The sequence below is a fragment of the Sardina pilchardus genome, chromosome 20 (genome assembly GCF_963854185.1).
Source record: "Sardina pilchardus chromosome 20, fSarPil1.1, whole genome shotgun sequence".
NCBI classification, from domain to species: Eukaryota; Metazoa; Chordata; class Actinopteri; order Clupeiformes; family Clupeidae; genus Sardina; species Sardina pilchardus.
This window is the reverse complement of record NC_085013.1, coordinates 10,283,114-10,303,187: the sequence shown is the minus strand read 5'-3', so window position 1 is coordinate 10,303,187 and position 20,074 is coordinate 10,283,114. Positions and strand designations below refer to the sequence as shown.

Here is a 20,074-nt window from a genome sequence, read left to right as displayed (position 1 = left end):
GTGGGGCAGATTGAGGAGCGCATGATGAGGGCGCAGGAGCTGTCGGAGGGCTGGAGGGAGATCCTGGACCAGAAGCAGGAGCTGGCCTCCCTCTTCCAGGACATGGAGCAGCAGCTGCAGGGCCTCACCCGCCGGCCGGCCGAGCTGGAGCCCAAGATCGCCCAGAACATGCTGGACCAGGCCCGGGTACGGAGCGCTTCTTACACACACAGGCAGAGATATCATCTGTTCCCAAATAGGAGGCTTATCAATAATATCCATGAGTAAATGACTTATTCTTAGTTAATTGTTTATTTATTGAATTAATGTATTCATTTATCAGTATTCTAATATTACGTTGCTTTGTTTCTCACTTTAAACCTAAAACTCTACTATTTAGAAACTTAAGTTTGATGTGAAAATGTGTTCCAGTGTTACTTGTTACCTCATACTGACTGCACACTGGGGATGTGTGGTAACATCCCTCCAACGACCACAAGTTTGTAGTCTGTGTAATGACACAAACTACCTAGTGGTATATTTTTGGTTCCAGTTAGTCTGAGAATGACATTTAAAAACTGTGGCTCTGCCATCACCCATCCTGTAGGAGTTCAGCCAGCAGCTGCAGAGTCGTCAGGCCACCCTAACGCGGATGACGGAGACGGTGATGAAGCTGACTGAGGGCCGGGAGTCGTCGGAGCACGCCGAGATCAGCCGCCTGAGCCACTCCTGGCTGGAGCTGTGCCACCAGGCCAACAGGCTGCAGGGCCAGCGGGAGGAGGACCTGCGGCGGACCGGCGAGTACCACGACTGCATCGCCGCCATGGAGGCCCTGTTCGAACAGGTGACCAAGGATTGGGACAGCCTGGCCAGGTAGGCATCACTGAATGGTGTTATGAATGGTATTATCAGTGCTTAAAGATATCGGCAATGTGTCATAATTCAGACGTGGACTGTGCTGATTTGGAAATGCATTATTATATACAGCAACAGCTTCAACAATTTCTCATAACTTTAGACACAAAGAAGCCCTTAACTATGTAGCTGAGGGAGATCTGAAAATAGTTTTCGTAATGGCCCATTTTACTTTCATGTTTTTAGAACGGATGCTGAAAGTTCACTGGACCATCTCGAGGCTCTGAAAAAGCTAGCGGTCACCCTGAAGGACAAGAGGAACACCCTGGAGGACCTGAAGGAGCAGCGGCAGAAAGTGGTGGAGAATCTGAACCTGGACGACAAGGAGCTGGTGAAAGAGCAGATCAGCCACTTTGAGCAGCGCTGGGCCCAGCTGGAGAGCCTGATCGAGAAGAAGATCCAGGACTCCATGGCCACGCTGGACGAGCTGGCCCAGGTGGAGGCCCGGCTGCGGGAGGCTCGCGACTGGGCCGAGGAGCAGCAACCGGCGCTGGCACAGGCCATGAAGATGAGCCCCCCGCCAGACCTGGCCCAGAGCTTCCTCTTCGACCACCTGAGCATCTGCAGCGAGCTGGAGGTCAAGCAGCTCATGCTGGCCCAGGCCATCACCGACGCGGATCGCGTGCTGGCCAACCTGGGCCTCAACGAGAGGCAGAGGCTCCAGCAGCTCATCGCCGCCACTCAGGGTGAGCTGGAGTCGCTGAGCGTCAAGGTGAGCCAGCGGCGGAAGCACCTGAGCAAGGCGTTCACAGAGCGGACGCAGTTCCTCCAGGCGGTGGGCCAGGCCGTCTCCTGGGTCCAGCAGAACGAGAAGAAGGCCCTGGCCGACGAGTTCATCGCGCTGCTGCCCGACGACCTCGCCAAGCAGGTCCGCTCGTGCCGGAACATCCAGAGCAGGCTGAAGGCCTATCAGAGCGAGCTGACCTCCCTCTGGGCCCAGGGCAGGGATCTGATGAGGGACGCCACGGAGGAGGAGAAGGCCGAGATGTTGACCAAGCTGCAGGAGCTGCAGACCATCTTCGAGGTGGCGCTTCAGAGGTGCAGCCAGCGCCTGCAGGAGCTGGAGAAAGTCCTGGCCACTAGGAGGTACTTCACCGCCGACCTGGAGAAGACCTGTCAGTGGCTGAAGCAGGCGGATATCGTGACCTTTCCAGAGATCAATCTGATGAACGGAGACGCAGAGTTGAATGTGCAGCTGGCAAAGTACCAGCAGCTACTGGAACAGGCGGTGGAGTATGAAAATCTGCTCTTAAACGTCCAGAGGGCCGGTCAGGATATTCTGCCCACGCTAAGTGAGGTCAACCACAGTTACCTGGATGAGAAGCTCAATTGGCTCCCTCAGCAGTACAACAACATCTTGGTCTTGGCCAAAGAAAAACGAGAGAAGATCCAGCAGGCCCTCCTGGCTCGAAAGGAGTACGCTTCCTTTATTGAGGTTACTTTCAAAGCTCTGAAAGAGCTGGAGGAACAGTTCAATAGTTTAGGCACGCAGACTGTCGGCCTGAAGACAGAGGAAGTGACTAATTTACAGAGCAGCTACAAAGCACTGCAGGACGAGCTGGTCAACTTGGGGTCAGCCGTCAATGAGCTCAACCAAAAGAAGGAAGGCTTCCGTAGCACCGGCCAGCCCTGGAGGTCCGAGGAAATGACCCAGCTGGTCAGCCTCTACAACGGGCTCAAGCGGCTGATCGAGCAGAAGGTGGAGCACCTGGACGACACACTGGAGTCCTTCGAGGACCACCACGCCATGGCCATGCAGGTGGACTCGGAGCTCAAGGCCACCAAGGAGCAACTGGTCAAGGTGAACGCCGAGACGCAGTCGGCCGAGGAGCGGCTGAAGAACTACCACTCGCTGGCTGCCAGCCTGCAGGGGGCCAGCTCTCACCTCTCACGCCTCCGTGAGCAGATGGACAGCCTTGCGCTACACATGGACCCTGCTGCCCACGAGGCGTCCCGCCAGCAGCTCATCCTCTGGCAGGAAGAGCTGCACTCCCTGCAGGCCGCGGTCGGCGAGCTGATCGTCGAGTGCGAGAGCCGCTTCGTGCAGAGCAAGGACTTCGAGACGGAGGTGAAGCGCACGCTGGACTGGCTCCAGCAGGTGCGCGACGAGCTCGGCTGCGCGGTGGTGGTGGACGTGAAGGTGGAGAAGGTGCAGGAGGAGATCCGCAAGCAGCAGATCATGCAGGAGGAGGTGCAGTCGCGCCTGAGGATCGTCATGGCGCTCAGCACCAGGGAGAAGCAGAAGTACACCAGCGCCAACGAGCTGGTACCCGAGCACGTAGACAGCAGCCTGCAGGAGATGGCCAAGCTGGAAGCAGATGTGCAACAAGCTCTGTCTACCAAACAGGTGAGTAAGAATTTTGTTTTTTTCATTTAAACGACATTGATCGCATCACTCCTATATGGGCAACCTTCTGGGTTGTGTGGGAATTGGTGCTCAGACAAACCCTGGCCTGAGACTCAGCATCAAGTCTTTATTTCTTTAGATCTTTTGAACATTAATAGGCAAGATACAAACTACTTTTGATCCGGTCTGCAGCATAGCCTGCTGCTACAAACTTCACTCCAACAGAGGACGCTGTGTACAATTCTGCACTAAGTAATCTAAGTGTTTTATTAGTCTCAGTTCGAAATCAATATGCTCAATTTCCCAAAGAGCATTGCCGTCCTATGGCACTGTCCATTAGTAAAACAGTGAAAGTTTATTCTCAGCATCTTTCTTGAACCCTAAACCTGAAAATTTTCCCACAGATCACGCTGGAGCAGGCCCTGGTGCTGTGCCAGAAGTACCACTCGCGCATGCAGATGGCCTGCGAGTGGCTGGAGGACGCGGTGGGCTTCCTGCAGCAGGCCAGCCTGGGCGTGGACGTGGAGAACTACGAGGAGTGCCTGCGCCAGCACGAGGACATCATGGCGTCCGAGCAGGACTTCCTGAGCGTGCTGCGCGAGCTGGAGGACCTGCCGCCGCAGCTGGAGAAGCTGGTCAACCCCACGGCCGGCGAGCAGCTGCGCCTCAGCGTGGAGTCGGCCCAGCAGAGGGGCGTGGAGGTGCGCGACCAGCTGCAGTGCCACCAGGACGTCCTCAACAGGTATGAGCAGAGACTCCTGAACACTAACCACCTCAATAGATAGATACTTAAATACACATGTACACACACACACACACACACACACACGTACACATACTGTATGTACTGTACATACAGCTCTGGAAAAAATGAAGAGACCACTATACATTTTTCTGATGGTCTTTTAATTTTGAATATGACTGTCAACTCATTTGAATGTCACTCAGCAATCATAGAATGACAGAAAAATGTGCAGTGGTCTCTTAATCTTTTTCCAGAGCTGTATAGATAAACTTTGTTAATCCCATGGGAAATGTAAGTATCCAGTAGCTTCTATTGCATATACAGAACAAGAACAAATGCTCACAGTACTATAAGCATGACAATGCAATTGTGAGATGATGAGATGGTAGTCCATCCACCAAATTGATGAACTCTCATACAGTATGTTGTTGTAATGATTCAGATGATTATATCTGTATATTGTCAAAGTAGGGTTTGAGTTCAATAATACAGATTAAAATAATTTTTATCTCCTTTGAGCTGTCTCCTTCTGTAGTGCTCCTCTGGTAGGCTTTGGAGATAATGATGAAAACTAACAGGCTCTGTGATTTCCTTATCTTCCCAGCTGTGTAGAGCAGTGGACGGCCTATCAGGAGGCCCGGCAGACCGTCATCGAGCTGATGAATGAAGCGGAGAAGAAGCTGACCGAGTTCTCCACAGCTAAGGCTGAAACGGCCCAGGAGGCTGAGGAGAGGCTCCGTACCCACAAGGTGAAGAGAGATCAGCTACAGAAATTATGTCCTCAGTGATTAATAATGAATGAAAACGCTGTAGGAGTTGGAGATCATTCTCTGGGGTTGTGATGACAGAAGAAAGATCACACAATTTGTAATAAAGCAAAATGAAGGGCTTTCATTCAGTCACACATTTTGCCTTATTTTTGAAATGCATCAGAATTCTAATTCAGTTATCGCCTCCTCCTCTTTGCAGTCACTGGTGTCCATGGTGAACAGCTTCCAGGACAAGCTGACGGAGCTGGAGGAGCAGGCGTCCCAGCTGGAGCTGATCGGCAGCGACGCCAGCAAGGCCACCATCAGCCGCTCCATGACCACCGTGTGGCAGCGCTGGACGCGACTGCGCAGCGTGTCTCGCGCCCAAGAGAGGGTGCTAGAGGACACGACACTCGAATGGAAGACCTTCAGAGACAAGGTAGCCTATTAGACGTACAGGCTGAGTAGCATGGTCATAACCTCAACATGGTGATATACCACTGCCATAACACTCCCACTCAGCATCACAGACCAACTGTGTAGTAGAACAACTGACATTCTGAACACAAAAGCATTCCTACTGAGATGTTCCTACTCAGCCATGTTTTATGTTGCTTTGTAACTCAAGCCTAGCTCTAGACTAAAAGCTTTTTTCAATGGAGATTCTTCTCTTCTTCTTCTCTTTAAGTTCTCTTTAAGTCTAGGGGCCAGTCTTAATCCATTAATTGGAACATAGCACAATGTGTTGTACAAAAGCTCACAGCTGCTCGTTTGTGTATTTCCCAGATGACCAATATGCGGTCAGCGGTGGACGAGCTGCAGAACCGCCTCCCCGAGTGTACGGCGGAGAAGGCCAGTAAGGCCACGCTGCAGTCGCAACAGGAGCTGCAGGAGGTGCTGAGCCAGGACGTGGAGCGCCAGCAGTCGGCCATCACCCTGCTGCAGCAGTACGCCCTCAGCCTGCTCCACGGCTCCACGCAGGTGCCCACGCTGGCTGCCCAGCAGCAGGAGTTGCCCGCGCTCAACGACATCCGCGCCCTGCAGCAGCAGCTGGACAGGTAGGCAGCTGGACATGTGACGGAGTTGATGATGGGCATTATGTGACTCAAGAGAGGCAGCTAACAGACGCAGTTAGCATTACTAGGTAAAAGTGGTGATCTTTTGATTAGTACAGTAACATAGAAAGCAGATGACTATGATGCCATTTAACAACCCTGATAGGTCCTTGAATGGCAATGGGTAACAGTTTTGACTTGTAATATATGTATGACCTTATTTGTTAATTAAGTAATTACTCAACAGAGTTGATCGTTTTAATATGAAGGTATACTGTAGATATGTAATTCTAATTATCTGTCACATGTCTTTCCTCGTCTACCTTTCTTTCTTTCTTTCTTTCTGTCCTTCTTTCTCCAGTCTGCTTCAGAAGACACGTGCCAATCTAACGCGTGTCCAGCAGGAGCTGAAGGACAGGGAGGGTGTGGAGAGAGAGCTGAGCCATGTGAAGACCTGGATCCATCAGTCCCGAGAGCTCCTGCTCAACCCCACAGCAGACTTAGATCTGCTCCTGCAGGAGCTAGAGGTGAGGGACTGGACCTGAATGTTCTGTAACATTATACTTTAAACCTGACTGCAGTCCTGTGTCCACTTCTAGATTTGATGGTTAATTTGCAAATACAAACCAAATGTTCATTTCATTGTATGAGACATTGTACTTTCATTGAATATAACATACTTTGATATTTTTCCAACTGGTCTTCCATCAACTTGAGGATTGAGGAATATATTTAATCTTAAATATTACTCTTCTGTGGGTTTCAGGTGATGCACAGTGAGCTGTTGACGCACAAGCAGAACGTGGAGAAGATTGCGGAGCAGCAGCAGAGCAAATACCTGGACCTGTACACCATCCTGCCCTCAGAGATCTCCATGCAGCTGGCTGAGGTCTCGCTGGCTATGGGTGCCATTGAAGATCAGGTGAGACTGTCCCAAGAAGATCCCTTAGGTTTTACTATCTTCACTGTTCATATTTTAATCTTAGCCAGAGTTGTTGTTGGTTTTATAGTTATGGCAACTTGCTGATTTATAGGGACATAGGTCAAAACTTTTCTCCCAGTTCCATAACATAACATGTCTGTACAGTATACTACCCATGGAGCCATCATCTAATGCCGTTCATTAATGTGAAATATAGCTTTTGGTTTGGTCAAATTTTTAACACTGTATTTTGTTATGATCCATCAAGGTCCAATCCAAAGAGAGAGACATCCAGAAGAGCAAAGACATCAAGCAGACCTTCGACTCTAGAATCCAGGATGTCTCTGAAAAGCTCAAAGCAATCTCCGCCTTGCTAAAGGAGAAGGCAACAGACATTACCCAAGCCAAAGAAGAAACCAAAGTATACATTGGCAAAAAATGCACATTATCACATTTTTAATATTCATCATTTGTGTAATAGTAATATGCATAATCTGTAGCATCTTAAGGAAGGACTGTGTCTATGTTCGCAGGGCCTGTGTATGGAGCTTGAAGGCTGTGGCAGGATGCTGTCAGAGCTGGCCATGGCTGTGCAGGAGTTTGGCCGCAGGAACCCCCTCCTGGCGCAGCAGCTCAGCGAGGCCATCGGCAAATTAGAGGAGATCCAGCACCACACCAGCCGCCTGGCCGAGTACAGAGCCGCCTGGCTCAGGAAGGTCAGTCACGCTGCACCGAGGGGTTATCAGATATCAGATATCAGATGTAGCAATCAACAAGACAGATGAAACGCTGTAGACTCAAATGGGGGTAGATGACTATAAGATGTAGCTCTTTGGAGACTATATGGATACATCTGTCTAATTCAATGACTAGTCATCTAGCTCATTTTCATCATCAGATGTTCAGAACTCAGTATCTTATCCTGCTGAAAATAGCTGAGAGGCTTGTTCCTTATGTGTATTGCGCATGCTAACGGACTGTACATCTAAAGATGTTAACCCTGTGGGTGCCCTCTCTAGGCTGAGGTCTACGCGGATGAGTACCAGGAGATGCTCGAGTTCACGCTCAAGTGGACGGACAAAGCCAAGAGCCTGCTGAAGGCCTCCGTCATCTGGAGCTCCGCCTCACATCTCCAAGAGCAGATCAGAATGTACCAGGTTAGGCTTCCCTCACGGAACACTCAGTGACTGAAATGTATTATCATTATATTGGTGTGTACGACAAAATACAGATCATTATACTGAGATATAGAAAGACAAGGAAAATCAGAGAAAGAAAAGTAAAAAAATCTAAACTATTTTGGCGAATATTACATTAACAATAATCTGATATTAATAAATGGAATAAATTATTAATGCATCTTTACCTATTTTAGTTTTAGCCTATGTCATAAAACCACTTTTAATATTATACAATTACTAATAATTTTATGCCTTGGCAGTAGGGCCTGGATTACATAGAAATTAAAGATACTTTTGAGAGTATAAAAATAGTTTATTTCTTAAATGAATGAAGTTCGGGATGCTAACATGTCGGACCGGTTTACACACTTTTAAAATGTGGTTTATTTAGTCCCCTCCATAAGTATTGGAACACATGCTATAAAGAGGAATATAAAATCATCTTTTTGAAATTTAGTTTAATGCCTTAAATCAGTGTTGCCAGACTTTGCTATGAAAAAAAGCTACCTGGACCCTGAAAACAATTAAGCGACCGAAGACCAAAAAAAAAAGATCGGCTTCTGAAAATGGCCAATGACAGAGACAGTTGTCCGTAAGTTATTAAAAAGGCTGCTACGAGATCCCTTGATCGTTGTCAGAGCTGCGTGTAGGCTTGTGTTTGTGCGTGGTGCATTGTATGTGGTGCATTAAGATTGTAAACAGGGCAAATGGAGGCGGTGTATGGTGCAAATTCTAAACAAGTAAAGTCACAACTCGGAAAAACAAGTCCAAAAACGTGACTTCTGATTTTTCCAAGCGACTTTACAAAAAAGTCCAAAGTCGACTTGCTTAATAAGTGGAATTGGCAACCCTGCCGTAAATTAAACATGAGGAAACCTTTAAGGACATCAATTTTCTTTGTGAATGAATAATGTAGGCCTATCGTAAATAAATGAATGTTTTCCATAAAATACAGGTCATAAATATAGTACACTATTAACCCTTTTTTTTTTTTTAAATGCCATATTTCATGGATCCAGGGCACTATGCACCCTGATAAAGTTCCTTTGGCCTTTGGAATTATAATAACCCCATATCATCACATACGGTACCTTTCCAAGAGATTGGCATGGTTTTATTCCAGTTAGCCTATTAGCTGATTTGAATTGCATTGAGCTATGAAACTAGCTAAGAAGCCGGCAGAGACAGCCTACTGAAGTTCCGAATATGTCTGCTAGTGATAATTTTAGACCAGAGGACTTTGAAAAACCCTGCAGTCTGAAGGACCACAAGTTAAGTGTACCACACTGACGGACTCTGACAAGATTTGGGAAAGATTCTTGAAAGATTGTAGTCTTTTAACAAATGCCCCTTATTCAAGCTTGATAGACTACAATCTTTCAAGAATCTTTCCCAAATCTTGTCAAAGTCTGTCGGTGTAAGGTAGGCTTTACTGAAAACAAATGCCGTTCCATCCATCTTTCTAGATGCACCAACAGAGTAGGCCTACTGATGAACAGTTAAAGGTTGGGTACGGAATTAGCAAAACGGACGGCAGAGTTTGAACATATACAACCTCAAGTCCCGCCCTCCATGCACGAGCGACAATTCAAATGCGCAGCGCGAGAGCGAGCCAGGCTAAATGAAATGCTGGCGTCTACAGCACTATGAGCTCTAGTCTCCATACAATCACTCACATCAACTTCCCCAATTAGATTCTTTATTCACCTCCAAAGGGTTGTAGTACATATGGTTCAGTAGCCATAGGTGTGTATATTTGAACAGAATCTGGTTTGTTCTTACCAGGGCGATTATCTCCTGAAATATCCGAGTTTAGTGCTGCCCCGTTGGTTCGCCTATTCCACCGTAGCTCCAAGCTGTTAAGTTTCGATTTCATGTTTACAGCACTCTTCGTGTCATGGTAAAATGTAATTTTTGCTACATAGCTTATTTATTGCGTGGGTGATTGAATTTCCGTAGGTATCCGCTGCCTTAGTTAGTTTGTATAGAAATGAAGTGACACATACAACAAGAAGGGAACATGGACGTGCAGCAGCAGGCAGTTGGTTTCGTTTCAGCACTGACTCGCGGTCACCAGCTTTCGAAAGGGTCGCGCGCGGTGGGGAGGGGGAGTAGGAAGAGGAGTAAGACGTTAGATTGACGAACGAGCTGTGAAATGATGGTATGGGGTGAGGAATTCTATTGGCTGGAGTTTTTCGAGCCCTGCCCGTTCCGCAGATGATTGACGTGTTTAATTTCCATTTCAGTGCTTCCAACTTAGTGGCTATAAGTGGGTTAGGAATAGGATTTCAAGTGATTTTGCAAAAATGGCCAAAAAAGCTCATTCCATACCCTACCTTTAATGTTTGGTAGGCTACTCTTGCTAATAAAGCTAGCCCCTCTCGTAACGTTAGCCTAGCTGCTTTTGATATTATAAAATGATTCAAATCATTTTGTGCCTAGGTAGAGCCTGGATTACACAGAAATGAAAGATACTTTTGAGAGTACAAACATAGTTTATTGTTTAAATATGAAGCAAAAATTCATTTCTAAAACGGATAGATCTGGTCCTTGATTGTGATTTTGCTGAATCGCGTTCGATATATTGCACGATAAACACACACCTTGACCACATTTCGTGTCGTGCCTAACACCCCTTAGCTGTTCGATTATACAGTATAAAGCACGGCCTCTCGGGGCTTATTGATTAAACTCAAATAATCACAAATACATCATTTAAAATGTAAGAAACAGTGATTGTTTGCAGAAAAGCTCATTTATATCAGCGCAAATACCTCTGTAAATATATTCTTTGGCAAGTCTGTAGGCCTAGGCTACATCTTTTTAAAGATATAGAGATTGAGAACGTGACGTAAAACGCAGCTCCCCAGTCCCGCCCACAGCCTTGTCCGGAAGTAAAAATCCAATACAATTTCTCCATTGACAATTGGAGAATAAGCCATAACATCGTAACCGTCCATGGTAGACTTAAAACCAGCTACGATGTGACTAAGCGATTATACCTGCTCATATAGATGTCAAAAGTTAATGGGGGCATCAACCTTGTTTTGAGAAAACAATGCTTTATTCACGATTTAACGAGAGAGTACTACACTACCCGACACCCTAACGTGTAAAACTGGTGAAAGCAGAGCCTTTGATTGGTAGAGATCGCCGTTGCCATGGCAATGCCAAACAAACTGTACTCAGCTTTTCCCGCGCCTATCGTCCAGCTTCGTCTCGCTGGAACTTCAAAACTTAAAATGGCTGCAGGGCTGATCAGGACCGATGTGTGGTCTTCCGAAAAATAACGGTTTTCTCATCTTGAAGGTTGAATTTACTCAATGGAAACGGTAGGAAGTAATCATCTTCTTTTCTCAGATTAATATGGAACCATGTTAAACTATCGTTAGGCTGCAAATGTTGGAAATGTGTGTACGTTTGCAAAGCATCCTGGGATTTGAGTTCTCTATCTCGGAATTTAAGATATGTACACAGTCTTGTACCTTTCGCTTTTTTTACATTTTCTGTTCATTTTTTCACTCGAAATTATAAGTTATATGCTTATGAGTCACATCGTAGCTGGTTAGCCTAAGGCATGGTCTAAAACTCTTTATATCCGAATTTTTCTAGAAGTCAATGGGAGAAATGAATGAGAATTTTACTTCCGGACAAGCACCTCTCTCGGAGGAGGGGCGGGACTGGGGAGCTCTATAGGTGCCCCAAAATTAAGTTGTTTTACTGACGTGCGGGAACAACGAAGTGCAGTTGTCGAAATGCCGTTTACCTGCTGTGTTATAAAATTCAATAGAGTAACATGAAGCTTATCTTTTATAGTTTTCCAGCGTGGAAAAATAATAGTATACGTCATGTTTCAGAGGTGACAAAAAGGCGAGGAATGGCTTGGATAGCAGCACTAAGGAAGCGCGAGATTATAACTGTTTTTCACACAATTTTTTCACGCTTAGTTTTCATTAGTATCATGCCAGATCAGACCCACTAGTTTACATGGGCTGGCATCAGGCGAGCCAAACGTACCCATAATTCTTTGTGTTTTGATGACTTTGGTCACATGTCTTAGCGATCTCTATTTCATCGTTCACTCCCTTTCTGGCCTAGGCAAAATATTTCAATTCAATTCAATTCAATTCAAAGGTAGCTTTATTGGCATGACTCATTAAAGCAGTGTTGCCAAAGCAGACATATAACAATACAAACAGATACAATATCTGTTTGGAAACAGATTTCCATTATTTTCATTATTTAATTTCATTAGCCTACATACTATTCCATAATGTGTAAGCAAATTGTTTTTTATTTTTTTAAAAAGAAGAAGAAGAACATGCAAAATCAACCTAGAAACAGAATGTGAAATTATCTACCAAAAGTTTATTCAGTAATGGTTATTCATCAATGGTTACAGTAATAATGTGATCCTGTTATATCCTGTATTTCTCCTGGCCATCTTTTTGCGGCCAAAGACACGAGCAAGGAACAGGGTAATGGACCACAGTGTCTCGACCATCCAGCTGGACGTGCATCACATCATCCCTGTTCTATGCTCTCTTTCCCTCTCTTTTTGCTCTCTTGTCAGCATTCATTGCCTTTTTTGCTTGTTTTAATGCTTTCTTGAGGGCTCTCTGCTGCTTCTTATATTCAGCCTTTCTGATATGTTCCTCCAGCTTTGCGATCTGCTGCAGAGCTGCCACTCTTGTGTTTGCAGTCGCACTGCTGGTTTCCTAAAGGAAACAAAGCAGAATGCATTAATCGTTTGAAAATAGTCACATACAGTACACATATGTTATCATAAGAGAGAACATTTCCATGTAACATTCAAATACCACAAAACTCCTCTTTGTTAAAGAATCAATAAATTAAATTAAATAAAAGAACAAAATACCACCATGGCAGGCAGAGCAGGCTATGGGGAAAAAACGAGTGAACTACCTGAGGAGCAAAATGGGTGGTCTGATGCTGCCTAAAACACCACCATTTCCTGGGTTGTTTGTCCAGGCGCTCTGCAGGACTGTTCCTTGCTTTTCCAAAGTCCAAAGTCCATGAATATATTTTCCTTTGATTGGTAGACAGATGCTTATAACATCTACAGTTCGGCCTGGTATCGTCCTTTCCGAGAAATTGTGCAAGCAGGTCACTTATTTACTTATCTCTATGATGGGGCTTGACAGCTATTTATACCACTCTGTTGCTCTGTAACTATTAGTCGTGGTGATCCTACTTGTATATGTTTATTTTTTATTTTTTATTTTTTATCATTTTCACTTTTACAAATACCTAGGTGTTCACCTTAACAACAGACAGGACTGGATCCATCTTTCCTGGCTGTTGTAACAAGTCGTTGAGTGAGTGTGGGACCAATTTTATTTTCAGAATTAAAGCATTCTTTTGGGAAATGCACCCACTGAACTTGTGCTATATTAAAAAACATAGATTATGCTACCACTTGTTTTCCATTACGTTAGTAACGATGGCCTCAGCCTTGGTCCGTGCATAGGTGAAGCGCTCATCGTAAACATTTCGGATTAGACCCGCGGTGCAGTCCATGGACCTGAAGCTGTGGTTGTGTGCTACCAGGTGATAAGCAAACGTACCCTCCTTAGCAGCCTGCTTGAGTTCACCACTTCCAGTGCTAGCAGCGCTAAAAAAAAGGGGGCCACGCTGCTAGCCCCTGCCTCTACCCACCTTTTGTGTTTGGCTGTCTTGATATGGTCCTTCACATATGCGCTACCACCATGGCTCACAGAAAACAACGTTTTGCAGTGTGTGCAGAACGCTGCATACTCATCACCCTGAACTTCGTGGAGGAAGGGGTAAGCCCTTTTCAAATCTTGCGTGAGCGCTGACTTTCTCTTCGGCATTGTTCGTACAGTGTAGTAGCCTAGCTATTGATACAGCCTGACCGTTAAATCGCGACAGATCAGAAGAGGCTTTGGAACAATGTTTACAAATATACATTGTAATGTTGGCTGCTTATGCAGATGCAAATCATGCACTGGACGCTTTATTAGTCTTTCTACATAAGACCACATTGGCTATGTAATCGCTGACAACTGGGACAATTTCATAGTGGTTGGTGTAACCCGGGACATTTTAGCGTCCCGACAGGTTTTATAGGACTCGGGACACACAACTCAAAATCGGCACTGTCCCGGTAAAACCGGGACGTCTGGTCACCCTCATTTAATTACATACATATTTTATATTAAAAGGAAATGGTTTGCTGCCCTTCCAAAGATAAACAACTGTGTTAAGTATACTGTTTGGTCAGTATTGTTTCAGTTTGGTACACCTAGCTCTGCAGTCGTTCCTAGTAATTCTGATCCTGCTGGTCCTAGTTTGTATTATAATAATTTTTTAGCCTTATATTCCCTCCCTGTATTTGTTAGCCCTTTTGTGCAATGGAGGGCTACATAAAACTTGGCGAGCCAGCCAGGAGGACTCCAAAGGAGGGCAGCAAACCACTTCCTTTTATTATAAAATATGTCAACTTTGAAAATAAATAATTAAGACAAAAATAAAATAAGTATTACTCGGGTAGCAAAATAGTAAACAAAATAGTAAAAAGGTATCTAAACTTTAAATTATAGGTCAAAGCTTTCTTATTCTACAGTTTAAGGTTCAAAGGTTTCTAATTGTACAGTTCAAGGTTAAAAGCTTTTCTAATTCTAGAGTTCAGATTCAAAGGGTCTTGTAATGTAATTCACAGGTTCATGGGAGGTTTGCCATCCAACTCAAATCTGGGGGGAGTACAATAGGCCCGAATTCATATTCAAATATCGGACAAAACTGCTCCATAGTTACGGAGTAAGGATATGATAGTTTACAATATTCTAACACATCTAAAGTCTCATGTGCACACAAAAAAACAGTGATAGCTAAGCTTTATTGCATGTTATGCAAGGTCTCTAGCCTAGAGTCATCAGAATGAAAATAAGGAAAATAAACAGTGTACCTGTTGTACAGAAGGTTTTCAAACCAGTATAATATGGCGTTTATACTGTTCTCCCAATGTGTTGTACTTCCAGTACGTTGACAAAGTTTAACAGCAAGCCAAACTCGAATTCAAGTCAGGAAAATGAGCGTCTTGCTCCTTTATTGATGTTGGAATTGACGAGTGAAACTAAACAGAAAGAAATAAAAGACACTTAGTCTCTCGTACAAGCTATCTCATCCTAAACATGACAGATGAACAATGTGCTAATTGCCCACTTCACACGTTACTAGGCTAATTAACATCAGAATAGCAGCTAGCATACACGTAACATTACGCTAACATTCCAGCGCGAAAGATAACATTAATTCAAACGAACTGTCAACTGTAAGAGACATTACAGCTAGGTTACCTAAATGAAGCAATGAAAGAAAGAAATATTAAACTTACAGCCAATGCTGTCGTGGGTGAGGGAATTCAACAGAGAAGATGCGACCATGCTTTAACTTCTTCTACTAAACTCAGACGTAAACAACGTAGCCTACCTACGTGCCCTGTGTGGCAAAATAAAAGTCCCTATAAAAGTCTCCATGAATATAATACTGGATAATACACATACAATTACTTGAATCAAACAAATGTCAAACTACATATCTGAGGACAGAACACTCCCCGTCTGGCATAATGCCACTAAATTCAACCTTTTTTTTTTTTTTCTTTTCTTTTCAGTTCATGTATTTTCAGTCACTTTCTAGAAGAAGGACGACGTCAGAGATGGGGCGCAGGTAAGTCCGGGAGGTGCCCTGAGATGATGTCTTCACTTCAATTTTGCGGACTTTTCCATCACGACTTGGGAAGGTCGACGTGACCAGAGCCATCGGCCACTCGTTCCTTGGTGCTTGACTTTGCTTTAACAGCACAACGTCTCCAGGTTGCAGGTTACGGTGTGTCCTGTGCCACTTGCGTCTTGGATGGAGAGTGCTCAGGTATTCGTTTCTCCAACGACCCCAGAATTCATTTGCAAGCACTTGCACTTGTCTCCACTGGCCCTTCAGGAGATCTTTCCCGGTGAAGTCACCTGGTGGAGCATGTAGGCCTGGCTTTTGTGTCAACAGCATGGCAGGGGACAGCAGAACTGGAGAGGAGGGGTCTGATGAGATGGGGACCAGTGGCCTTGCATTGATTATTGCTGTTATCTCTGCCATCAGAGTACACAGAACCTCATGTGTCAGGTGAGCATGTTTGTTCTGCAAAAGCATAGAGTCCAATATTCTGCGTGTCACCCCAATCATCCTCTCCCACACCCCTCCCATGTGGGATGCGTGTGGGGGATTAAACTCCCATGTGCAGCCATTGCTGTGGAGATAGTTCAGGATGCTGGTCTGCTTTCCATCAGGAGGACCCATACCCAGTTCTGCACTGGCAGCTATGAAGTTGGTCCCTCTGTCTGACCTGAGCTGCTTTGCTGGGCCTCTGACTGCAAAGAATCTCCGAAGTGCATTGATGCAGCTAGTGGCATCCATAGACTCTATAACTTCGATGTGTACTCCCCTCGTACCCATACATGTGAACAGAATGGCCCACCTTTTGCTTTGCGCTGCACCTCCTCGCGTGCGTCGGGTCACCACTGTCCACGGCCCAAATACGTCCAGCCCCACGTAAGAGAAGGGTGGAGAGGTGTCAAGACGCTCTGGAGGGAGGTCTGCCATCTTTTGCACTGCAAGTTTCCCTCTGAGCTTACGGCATATCACACAGTGATGAAGGATAGAACTGATCAGCCTTTTTCCAGCAACGATCCACAGTCCAGCCGCTCTGATGGCTCCTTCTGTGAACTGCCGCCCCTGGTGTTTCACTTCTGTGTGATGGTATTGAACAAGCAGCTTGGTAACATGGCTATTCTTTGAGAGGATAACTGGGTTTTTCATCTCTGATTCAAGTGAAGCATGTCTGAGACGCCCTCCGACCCTTAGCAGGCCATCACTGATGTAGGGGTCAAGGGTCAGGATTGGACTTGAATTAGAGATTTCTCTCTTACTCTGCAAAGCCACATATTCGTCTGGATATGTATCTCTTTGAACAGTCTCTAATATGAGCCTCTTGGCTGCTGCAAGTTCTTCAGGAGTGCGAGGCCTCCTACACTGATGCCATCCTTTACACATGAACTGTAATGTGTCTGTGGTGGAGATTGACTTGTGAGAACGTACCTGATGTATCAAAAAGGAGACAGCTCTCAGCAAGGAGTTCCATGTGGAGAAACGCAGAAATCGTTCAGAGGTAGGTCGCTTAGCTTCAGTGTGGGTAACTAGGGCGGTCACTTGTGTTTTGATTTCCACATCCATTTCAGGGTTTATCAGTTCAAAGTGCTCATGCGATTCTGGCTTTGGAGGCTTATAGAGGAAGGCAGGTCCCTTGAACCACATTGTGTCCATGAGCTGTGATGCAGCTACAGATCTGGTGGCCAAGTCGGCTGGGTTCTGTTCCGAAGGAACATAATTCCACTGCTCAGGGGATGTTGTCTGGCGTATACGATGCACACGATTGTGCACGTACACGAAGAAGCGCTTTGAGTCGTTACTGATGTATCCAAGGACCACCTTGCTGTCGCAGTAGAATTTAACAACGTCTGGTTTGTGGTCCAATTCATCCAAGATCAGCTCAGCCATCTCAACAGCCAGAACGGCTCCACAGAGCTCGAGACGAGGGATTGTGGGTTCTGGTTGCGGCGATAGCTTTGCTTTTCCGAGCACAAATCCAACCTCACAATGGCCTTCTTCAGTGACAGCTCTTAAGTAAGCTACTGCCCCTATGGCCCAGTTTGAGGCGTCAGAAAAAAGACACAGTTCTGTGTACATGGGTCTTGAGAGTGACACAGGAACATAACAGCGAGGCACATGGAGGCTGCTGAGCTCCTCAAGCGATACTTTCCACTCCTCCCATTTGCTCACCTTTTCATCAGGCAGCGGAGCATCCCAATCTTGAACACCACTGGACAGTTCTCGCAACAACAGTCTGCCTCGGATCGTCACTGGCGCTGCCAGACCCAAGGGGTCAAAGATGCTGTTGACTACTGACAGCACCCCACGACGGGTGTAAGGCTTGTCAGCGACGGCTACCTTGAAGGTGAACATATCTGTGTTCAGGTCCCAGCATAAGCCTAGACTCCTCTGAGCAGGCAGAGTCTCGTCATCTAGGCCTAAGTCTTTGATGCCAGAGGCCAGTTCTTCAGGTTCAAAGGCTTTCATCACAGCAATGCTGTTTGATGCGATTTTGTGCAGTTTCAAGTTAGACTCTGCCAATGATGCACAAGTACGCTTCAGTAGGTCTATGGCTGCAGACTCTGTGGGAACGGATACGAGCCCATCGTCTACGTAGAAGTGTCTTTCAACAAAACGCCTCGTATCAGCTCCGTACCTTTGTTCTCCTTTTTGAGCAGCTCGCCGCAGACCATAGATAGCAACTGCCGGGGACGGGCTGTTGCCAAAGACATGTACCCGCATATGATACTCCTCAATCTCTTTGGACAGGTCACTGTCTTTATGCCACAGGAATCTCAGGTAGTCTCTGTGTTCACGCCTCACCAGGAATCCATAAAACATCTGCTGGATATCGGCAGTGACTGCGATGAGGTCCTTCCTGAACCGCAACAACACACCCAGGAGAGTATTGTTCAGGTCGGGGCCTGTGAGCAGCACTGAGTTGAGGGAGAGGCCTTGCTGTTGGGCGCTTGAGTCAAACACGACTCGTATCTGCCCTGGCTTCTGGGGATGGTACACCCCGAAAAAGGGCAGGTACCAGCGCTCTTGTTTCTCATGGATGGGTGGTGCTTTCTCTGCATGCTTGTTTTCAAATAGCTTTTCCATGAAAGAGGAGAACTGCTGCTTCATCTCAGCATTTTTGCTCAGAGTGCGTCTCAGAGAACTTAGGCGGGACAGCGCTTGCTCTTTGTTGCTTGGGAGTAAAGGTCGAGGTGACTTGAATGGTAAAGGAGCTATCCAGTTGTTCTTTTCATCCTGATGGACTTCCTTTTCCATGATTTTCAAGAAGAGTTCATCCTCAAAGGACATGGCACACTTATTGTCGTTGTCTGTACACTGGAAGACCCTAAGCCCGAGCTGTTCCTCAGCTGGCATAGGCTTTGGCATGTGTGTAGACTGGCCATACCTGTGCTCCCCGCCGTAGCGTGGTTTTTCTTTCACCCAGATGCTGTTATGGCAAGGAGTGAGGAGTGACGGGCGTCCATTCTGAAGAATGTGGGTTCTGAAGACACTTAGTGTTGGTTTGTGAGCGTTGTCAATACACACTTCACCTATAATCACCCAGCCTAAGTCTAGGCGCTGAGCAAAATGGTTCATGGGGCCCATTGACCCATTGCCCATTGCTCTCTCACCTTGTGCACGCGTATCATGTCCCTCCCTAACAGGATCATCATCTGAGCATCAGGATCCAGATCGGGGATATGGGGAGCAATGTGTTTTAGGTGAGCATGCGCGAGAGCGACCTCTGGTGTTGGGATTTCAGATTTGTTAGTCATTATTTCGTTGCACTCGATGAGGGATGGGAGATCCATGCACACACCACCATTCACTGCTTCGACTTGAAAGCCTGCTGCCTTTCTCCCAGTCATCTCCGTGGTGCCAGCACACGTCTTCAACAGATATGGTGACAGGCTGCTCTCAACTCCAAACAAGTGGAAAAATTCAGAGCGGGCCAGTGAGCGGTTACTTTGATCGTCAAGTATGACGTACATCTTGATGGCGTTCTGGTTGACCCCGGGGGAAGACTCTCACCAGACACACCTTCGAGCAGGACCGAGCGGGGCCGCCTTTACCACAGACCTTGGTGCACCGAGACGTCACCTCAAGTGGATGGCTACTTTGTGCTTCTGCAGCTGGCTGTAGAGTGGGTGATGGAGGTGGAGGCTGAGAGGTGTCTGGGTGCATTACAGAGCAGTGTCTTTCGCTGCCACACTCACCACATTTCAGTGTTGCCTGGCAATCTCTGGCAAGATGGTTTGGAGAGCAGCATTTAAAACAACGTTTGTGTTCTTTTAGGATATTCTTTCGTTCCTGCATTGTTTTCATTCTGAATGACCTACATCTATCCAAGGGATGAGTTTTTCTGTGTACAGGGCAGTATCGTGCTGGATCATTGTCTTTTCTCTCAGTGTCTGAAGCACTTGAAGAGCCTGTGTCGACAGTGGGAGACAGGTCTGTCTTGTGCACAGATATAGCAGTGTTGAATCCACTCTGCTTT

At 46.2% G+C, this 20,074-nt stretch overlaps 1 protein-coding gene across 1 annotated transcript in view; it reads left to right on the top strand.

Moving 5' to 3' along the window:
• The window catches only part of syne1b (spectrin repeat containing, nuclear envelope 1b), a 125,576-nt gene that overhangs the window by 63,978 nt on the left and 41,524 nt on the right, over positions 1-20,074 (top strand). The window contains exons 73-84 of the mRNA XM_062523473.1: positions 10-186; positions 587-852; positions 1,081-3,241; positions 3,646-3,983; positions 4,591-4,735; positions 4,956-5,174; positions 5,522-5,793; positions 6,152-6,317; positions 6,557-6,712; positions 6,981-7,133; positions 7,246-7,428; positions 7,732-7,869. Coding sequence (XP_062379457.1) covers positions 10-186; positions 587-852; positions 1,081-3,241; positions 3,646-3,983; positions 4,591-4,735; positions 4,956-5,174; positions 5,522-5,793; positions 6,152-6,317; positions 6,557-6,712; positions 6,981-7,133; positions 7,246-7,428; positions 7,732-7,869 — 4,374 coding nt within the window. The remainder of the gene's footprint in view (positions 1-9; positions 187-586; positions 853-1,080; positions 3,242-3,645; positions 3,984-4,590; positions 4,736-4,955; positions 5,175-5,521; positions 5,794-6,151; positions 6,318-6,556; positions 6,713-6,980; positions 7,134-7,245; positions 7,429-7,731; positions 7,870-20,074) is intronic.